Source organism: Chrysochloris asiatica, unplaced genomic scaffold (genome assembly GCF_000296735.1).
Source record: "Chrysochloris asiatica unplaced genomic scaffold, ChrAsi1.0 scaffold00001, whole genome shotgun sequence".
Classification (NCBI taxonomy): domain Eukaryota; kingdom Metazoa; phylum Chordata; class Mammalia; order Afrosoricida; family Chrysochloridae; genus Chrysochloris; species Chrysochloris asiatica.
The window spans coordinates 52,549,210-52,556,250 of record NW_006408519.1 but is presented as its reverse complement, the minus strand read 5'-3'; the positions used below and the strand labels follow the sequence as shown (position 1 = coordinate 52,556,250).

General features: G+C 60.5%; 1 protein-coding gene across 1 annotated transcript in view; it reads left to right on the top strand.

The window, feature by feature from the left end:
- Positions 1–2,195: 2,195 nt before the first annotated feature.
- Positions 2,196–7,041, top strand: part of NRBP2 (nuclear receptor binding protein 2) — a 5,255-nt gene continuing 409 nt past the window's right edge. The window contains exons 1-16 of the mRNA XM_006830754.1: positions 2,196–2,336; positions 2,752–2,874; positions 2,955–3,056; positions 3,137–3,226; positions 3,372–3,412; positions 3,500–3,594; positions 3,758–3,781; positions 3,864–3,947; positions 4,030–4,085; positions 4,172–4,267; positions 5,194–5,326; positions 5,409–5,511; positions 5,600–5,650; positions 5,729–5,864; positions 6,623–6,676; positions 6,801–6,864. Coding sequence (XP_006830817.1) covers positions 2,196–2,336; positions 2,752–2,874; positions 2,955–3,056; positions 3,137–3,226; positions 3,372–3,412; positions 3,500–3,594; positions 3,758–3,781; positions 3,864–3,947; positions 4,030–4,085; positions 4,172–4,267; positions 5,194–5,326; positions 5,409–5,511; positions 5,600–5,650; positions 5,729–5,864; positions 6,623–6,676; positions 6,801–6,864 — 1,393 coding nt within the window. The remainder of the gene's footprint in view (positions 2,337–2,751; positions 2,875–2,954; positions 3,057–3,136; positions 3,227–3,371; positions 3,413–3,499; positions 3,595–3,757; positions 3,782–3,863; positions 3,948–4,029; positions 4,086–4,171; positions 4,268–5,193; positions 5,327–5,408; positions 5,512–5,599; positions 5,651–5,728; positions 5,865–6,622; positions 6,677–6,800; positions 6,865–7,041) is intronic.

The following is a 7,041-nucleotide window of genomic DNA, read 5'->3' as shown; positions in this document are numbered from 1 at the left end:
GAGTGTTGGCAACAGGGACACTCCCTCAGCTTTGGGGTGGTTGTTCTGTCTACAGCCCCTTCACAGGAAAGAGGCCCACTATAAATCAGTTAGAACAGACTGACCTGGTCCAGGGTCTCAGGTGTACAAGGTACCTTGTCAAGAAGCCAGGGCCTAAAGGCCACCTCCCAAAAAATGGTAAAGGGGCCATTATTTCTGGGCTGTGTGCAGAGTGTGAACAACGCAGCCAGTGCCTTAGCTCTACACTACACAAGGTTCTGAGCAGACGAATGGGGTGTCTACAGAGTCATCTGGTACTGGGTAGAAGTTAAAGTTGGGAGCATAGGGATGGGGTTGCTAGGTCCAAGTGGGAAATGCTGGTCATTAAAGAGAGACAGTGAAATGGTCAGATGCCAATGGCTACATCGTATACAAGCTGGAGAGAAAGAAAGGGGCCCATGAAGCTCTGGGAGGGAGCATCCGCTAGTGGTGGAGGGGAGGTTTGGGGGTGGTAAACATGCTGATCCCCATGTTTCTCTAGAAGAGAAGGTAGAGTGGGATGTGAACTGGCAAGAGTACAGGGAGGAAGTACTGGGTGGGGGGGGTGAGGAAGGGAGGGATGTAGAGGGAGAATTCTAGAGCCATGGTTGATGTGGGGACACCTGGTGGTGTGGTAAGGGCTGCTTCTTTAAATGAAGTAGGGTGGGGTGGTGGTGGTGGTGGTGGTGGTGGTTATGTGCCATGGAGTCGGTTCAGACTCATAGCGACCCTGTACAGGGTTTCCAAGGCTGTAAATCTTTACGGGAGCAGAAAGCCTCATCTGTCTCCCGCGGAACAGCTGGTAGTTTTGAGCTGCTGACCGATGTCCCCCATAATTCCTTCCTTTGCTTCAGGAAGGAAGAAGGGGGAGGGGATCACTTAACAAAGCAGTTACTATGGTGTTGCCTCTCACTCACCTCCACCCCATGTGTGAGTAGAATTGTGCTCTATGAGGCTCTCAATAACTAATCTTTCAAAAGTAGGTCTTTTCTTCCAGGGCACCTCAAGATGGATTCACAGTAGCAGCCAGGTACCTCAACTGTCTGCACCACCCAGACTAAGGGCATTAAATGGCCACAGGGAATGTGGGCAAGTGTCGGTATGGAACTGAAAGGAACACCTGAGCAAAGAGCAAGTGGGAAGTATGTGCTCATGAATCACAGTGGTCCCACACTTCCCGTGATCCTCCTGCTGGCTCATTTTTAGGGGGAGAGGGAGCACTGGAGTGGAGAGCTGGCCCCACGTATGCAGGCGGGACTCCTACAGCTGGTGCCCCCGTGGCCTGGATGGCTCTGGACTCTCGGATCATCTTGAGTAGAGGGTTGCTCCAGGATTCTGGTTCACACCAGCGACCCTCTCCTTCCCGCAGAAGGCGCTGGAGGGCACCGTGGTCCAGGCCGGGTTTGAGAAGTACGATGGGAAGCCGTGCCGGAGGCATGGGTGGCCTGGAAGAGCTGGTCAAGGCGGTGCCCGAGACCCCGGCCCCGATGGGCTTGCCTCCAGGCAGCCACCTCAGCCGCGTCCCAGCTCAGCTCAGACGGCTCGCAAGGCCGTCTTTCCGTGCGTCTGGGCCCAGACTGCTTTGCTCCGCTGGTGGGGCGGCTGGCGGGGCGGGACCAAGGGCGGAGCTCCACGAGGCGGGGTTTCGGCGAGCCGGGCGGGGGGCAGAGCTGGATGTGGCCTGGGACTGGGCTCGTGGGGGCGGGGTTTTTGACGGGGCGGAGCCTTGGATGGGGCCCTGGCTCCACGGGGAGGGGCATCGGACGGATCCCGACGGAGCTTCTGGCGGGGCGGGGCATCGGACCGAGAGGGGCGGGGTCTCTGGGAGAGCTGTGCCTGGGGCGGAGCAGGACCGGGCCTGGGACCCCGCTCCACAGGGCGGGACGGGGCGGGGCGAGGCGGGCAGGCTCGGGCGCCGCGGGGAATCTCCACTCCGGCTTGGGTTCGAGGAGGCGGCTCCGGAGGGGCGGGCCGGCTCCACCCCTGCGCCAGTCGCAGATCTGCTACGCGTCGGCGTCTTCAGATTCCGGGAGCCGGAGTGGGGGCTTCTAGTGGTGGTAGCGGCTCCGCTCCGGCTCCTGGGCCTGGGCGGCTGGGCGTGGGGCCAGAGGCGGGCAAGGAGCGGCGGCGCAGGGTGGGCGGATCGCCCACAGGGCGGTGGCCCGGCCCGCCGAGCCATGGCGGCCCCGGAGCCGACGCCGAGGCCGGGCCGGGAGCGGGAACGGGAGCGGGAGCGGGAGCGGGAAGACGAGAGTGAGGACGAGAGCGACATCCTGGAGGAGAGCCCCTGCGGACGCTGGCAGAAGCGACGAGAGCAGGTGGGTGCGGATCGAGGCTCTCCTTCCCCAGCCAGAGGACTGGGAGGCCTGTGGGGACCATTGGGAGAACTCTCGGGGGGGCCCCGTTTTCACCAAACCTTGGACCCCTTTGGTGCAGCCCCCATGCACACAGGAGAAACCCCCACTCTCTAAGGACCAGCCTCCTGTGGGGACTGCTTCCCAACCTGCCTCCGGGACCAGTTGCTGTCTCCCTAGAAACCATTGCTGGACTCCATGAGACGGACTCCAACCCCCTCAGTCCATCTCTGGGGCACTGCCACTGCCCCTGGGAATCAGCTGCACTCTCAGCCCAACTCACCCCCACCTACCCCCCACCCCCACCCCCACCCCAGCCTTATCTGGCCCTGAGTCTCACGTATGGACAGAGACCAGTGACCAGCCTGGTGCCCCACAGGTGAACCAAGGGAACATGCCCGGGGTCCAGAGCACGTTCCTGGCCATGGACACGGAGGAGGGGGTGGAGGTGGTGTGGAACGAGCTGCACTTCAGCGACAGGAAGGTCTTCGCGGCCCATGAGGTGAAGACACCCTCCCAGCCCCCACCCCATTGTCCATTAGCAGGCTAGCTTCCTGACAGTGCCCCGGCCCCCTTCCCCAGGAGAAGATCCAGAGCATGTTTGAGCAGTTGGTGCTCGTGGACCATCCCAACATCGTGAAGTTGCACAAGTACTGGCTGGATGCGTCCGAGGCCCGCGCGCGGGTGAGCTGGCAGTGGATGAGCTAGGCAGGGTGTGGGCACCGCTGAATTACCAGATTCTGAGAGCCCGCCGCCCCTCGTAGGTCATCTTCATCACAGAATATGTGTCGTCCGGCAGCCTCAAGCAGTTCCTCAAAAAGACCAAGAAAAACCACAAGGCCATGAATGCCAGGGTAGGGGGTATGGGTTAGGCAACTTGGGCCGGGAGGGCTGGGTGGTAGACCCTGGGGACAGGGACTGGGAGGGCAGGAGCAGGCACCACCAGGCCCAGTCCCTAGCCCTCTTTCCCCACCGACGGAGCCATCCACCTGCCACCAGGCCTGGAAGCGATGGTGCACGCAGATCCTGTCAGCACTCAGGTGAGCACCTGGGCTTGCCCGCCTCCCCCAATGCTCCCACCTCTTCTAGGTTCCCTGACGGCTTCTGTTTGCTCCCTTTCCCCGCAGCTTTCTGCATGCCTGCAGCCCCCCCATCATCCACGGGAACCTGACTAGTGACACCGTCTTCATCCAGCACAATGGCCTCATCAAGATTGGCTCCGGTGCTGGCGGGCTTGGGCCTACGGGAGGCGGGGCTTGGGCCCTCTAGGGGCGGGGCCTGTCCAGAGCCTAGGGGGCGGGGGCTGTCCAAAAGAAGGGGGGCACCAGACCGCCAAAGCTCACGTGCACTAACGTTAATCTTTCTCCTGGTGTTGGCTGGCGCAGTGTGGCATCGCATCTTCTCCAATGGTGCGTGGGAACCTGGGGGGCACGGGGTAAAGGGAGGTGTGGAGAGGTCTGGTGTGCTAGCTCACCCCAGCGCCTCCTGCAGCGCTCCCGGATGATCTCCGAAGTCCCATCCTAGCTGAGCGAGAGGAGGTGCGGAACCTGCACTTCTTCCCTCCGGAGTACGGCGGTGAGTTCTGGTGGGTTCTGGCCAGCGCCTTCTCCCAGTGCCTGGTGTCACCCAAGTCGACCTCCCTGCACCTGCCTTTTAGAGGTTGCTGATGGCACCGCTGTGGACATCTTCTCCTTCGGGATGTGTGCACTGGAGGTACTGGCCCTGTGGCTTCATGGCCCCGAGACTCGCCCGCCTTGCCCCTGCCCCCTACCCCCTACCTGAGCTGCCCCTGCCCTCAGATGGCGGTGTTGGAGATTCAGGCCAACGGGGACACTCGAGTCACGGAGGAAGCCATCGCCCGTGCCAGGCACTCGCTGAGCGATCCCAATATGAGGGTGAGCAGGTTGTCACACCCCTCCTGAGCCGGCTCACGGTGGTCGAGGTGAGGTCAGGGTCTCTGAGCCTAGGCAGTTGTCTGGAGGGGCAGTAGGGGTGGGGACACTGGGTGTGTGCCATCCAGCTTCACAGGCCACCCACAGGGAGGACTTTGGGAACACAGCTGTGAGAAGGCAGCACATTCCCTGGACAGGGAGGCCAGAGACTCCAACCTGCTGCAATAGAATGCTAAGTATAGGCCGGGGCACTGGGCAGATGACACCAACAGTGAGCAGACATCTCAGTTCACAATGTGACAAACACTTGGCACGCCTGTCACACTTGTTCTCACGTTAATCACAGTAATTCATGTGTGTACACTATTGTGCCCATTCTATAGGTGAAAAACTGAGGCTCAGAGAAGCTAAGCATTTTGCTTAAGGACTTGAGAGTGAGTGGTGAGCCTGGGTTTGCAGTTCTCATCCAGGTCTGCCTGAGTCCCTGCCTTTAGGGTTCCAGGAGATCACTGAGATGTTGGGGTAGGGGGCTGGGCAAAGGGGAATGGGATGTTGGCTGTAGTCTTACCTCTCTGGCCAGAGGCCAGCAGACTGCCTGCTTAACTATGACAGCCCATGTCTTCAGGGGACTGGAATGGTGAGGCTAAGTGGGACACACTGTGGGGATGTGGAGTGAAGCTGCTGTGGGCTGGGAGCAGTGACACTCTCGTGTCTTGTGAGATCATGTAAAATAAAGCAGGTGGGGTCTGGGCCTTTGGTCAGAGTGTCCTGCGTATGGACAGGACCCGACCTGGCTGCTAAGGAAACACCCCACACATACACACTTCAGTGTGAAGGCTCCTCAGTACCCCTGGAAGGGAGGGCGTGGGGATTGAACCCCCAGAACTGTTGGAGCCCCTGCACCCATTTCGGCTTCCCCCTAACCCTAGGAATTCATCCTTTCCTGCCTGGCCCGGGACCCCACCCGGAGGCCCTCGGCCCACAACCTGCTCTTCCACCGTGTACTCTTTGAGGTGCATTCGCTAAAGCTGCTGGCAGCGCACTGCTTCATCCAGCACCAGTGTGAGCAGCCGCTCAGCGGGTGGACGGGTGCATGGGCTAGCCGCGTGGAGGGGAGGGCCTGCTGAATCTCTGTGTCCCACAGACCTCATGCCTGAGAACACGGTGGAGGAAAAGAGCAAGTCATTAGACCTGCATGCGGTCATGGCCGAGGTCCCCCGGCTCCGCCAGCCCCCTGTGCAGTGGCGGTGAGACTTGTGATGCTTACCTTGCTCTGCCCACATCCGGGCAACCTGGTGGGTCCCTCATGTCCCTCTCCCTCTGCCCCTTTTGCAGGTACTCGGAGGTCTCCTTTTTAGAACTTGACAAATTCCTAGAGGATGTCAGGTGAGTAATGGTGGGTGTGTGGGTGTGGCTACTGATGGCTGCTAGGCCAGAGCCCCCAGCCACCCTGTGTGCCCCCAGAAATGGAATCTACCCACTGATGAATTTCGCCACCTCTCGGCCCCTGGGGCTACCTCGTGTGTTGGCACCACCCCCTGAGGAGGCACAGAAGGCTAAAACCCCCACACCCGAGCCCTTCGACTCCGAGACCAGGAAGGTGAGTCCTCACTTGGCCTACACAGGCTGCTAGAGAGCAGGTCCAACGGTGACCCTGGGTGGAGACCAGGGACCAGCGAGGACCAGCTGGGATTCTCCCCTCCCCTGCCTGCCTGCCCCCATACCTGCCAGTCTCCTCCCTCTGATCCTACCCCTTTAGTGTCCTGGTGTCTCCCCCAGGCCCCCTCAGCTGTTGTCTTCTCCTCCAAAGGCTCCCTCCCAGTCAGTGACCCCTCCTCCAGCCTCAGCTCCTCTGTCCATACCTACATCCCTCTCCCCCAAGGCTATGGCTTTGTCCTTGGGTGTGTGGATCCCCTCCAGCCGTCACCTGCACACTGGACCTCCTTCTCCCTGGGCACGCAATATAGCCAGAGTTCACACTTGATGATGAGGGCTGCCCCTCCCTCCAGGGTTCTACCCTGTGAGCCTCCTAGATGCTCAAGGCGAGCCCAAATCCATGGCCTGACCCCATTTCTGTCACATCCCCACCCATGTCTCCTTCCCTCTCCATGGGCCCTCCCTATAGCCCCATCCTTTGTCCTAGCTGTTCCCTCCACCCCTATGAAAATGCCTATTCATGCCTCACTAGCCAGCCCCAAGCTCTGCTCTTCTGGAGGTTTTACCAGGCTCAGGTAATGCCGTGCTTCCTAGAGTGTCTCCATTCCCAATCCCTGCTATTACTTCTGGGGCCCCTGATCTTGAGCACATGCTCTTCTGGGTGACCTTGACGCGCTTTCCGCCCCCCACCCCTCCACCTAGGTGATACAGATGCAGTGTAATATGGAGAGGAGCGAGGACAAGGCACGCTGGCATGTGAGCATGGGCCTGGGCAGCCTGGCCGGGCGGTGGGTGTGGCCAGGAGGAATGTCTGAACGTCTGATGGGGGAGGCTCCCTGTGCCACCCCACCAACCCCCTACCCATGCCTCCCCTCTCTAGCTTACTCTGTTGCTTGTCCTGGAGGACCGGCTACACCGACAGCTCACCTATGACCTGCTCCCAAGTAGGCAGAACAGGGGGAGGGAGTGTGTGTGTGTGTGTGTGTGTGTGTGTGTGTGTGTGTGTAAGCTGTTGGGAGCGTGGTGCGACCAGTTTCCGTAGGGGCGTGGCATAGTGGTGGCGTCACGTCTCGTCCTCTGCCCCTTGCCCGCAGCCGACAACGCCAAGGACCTGGCAGCCG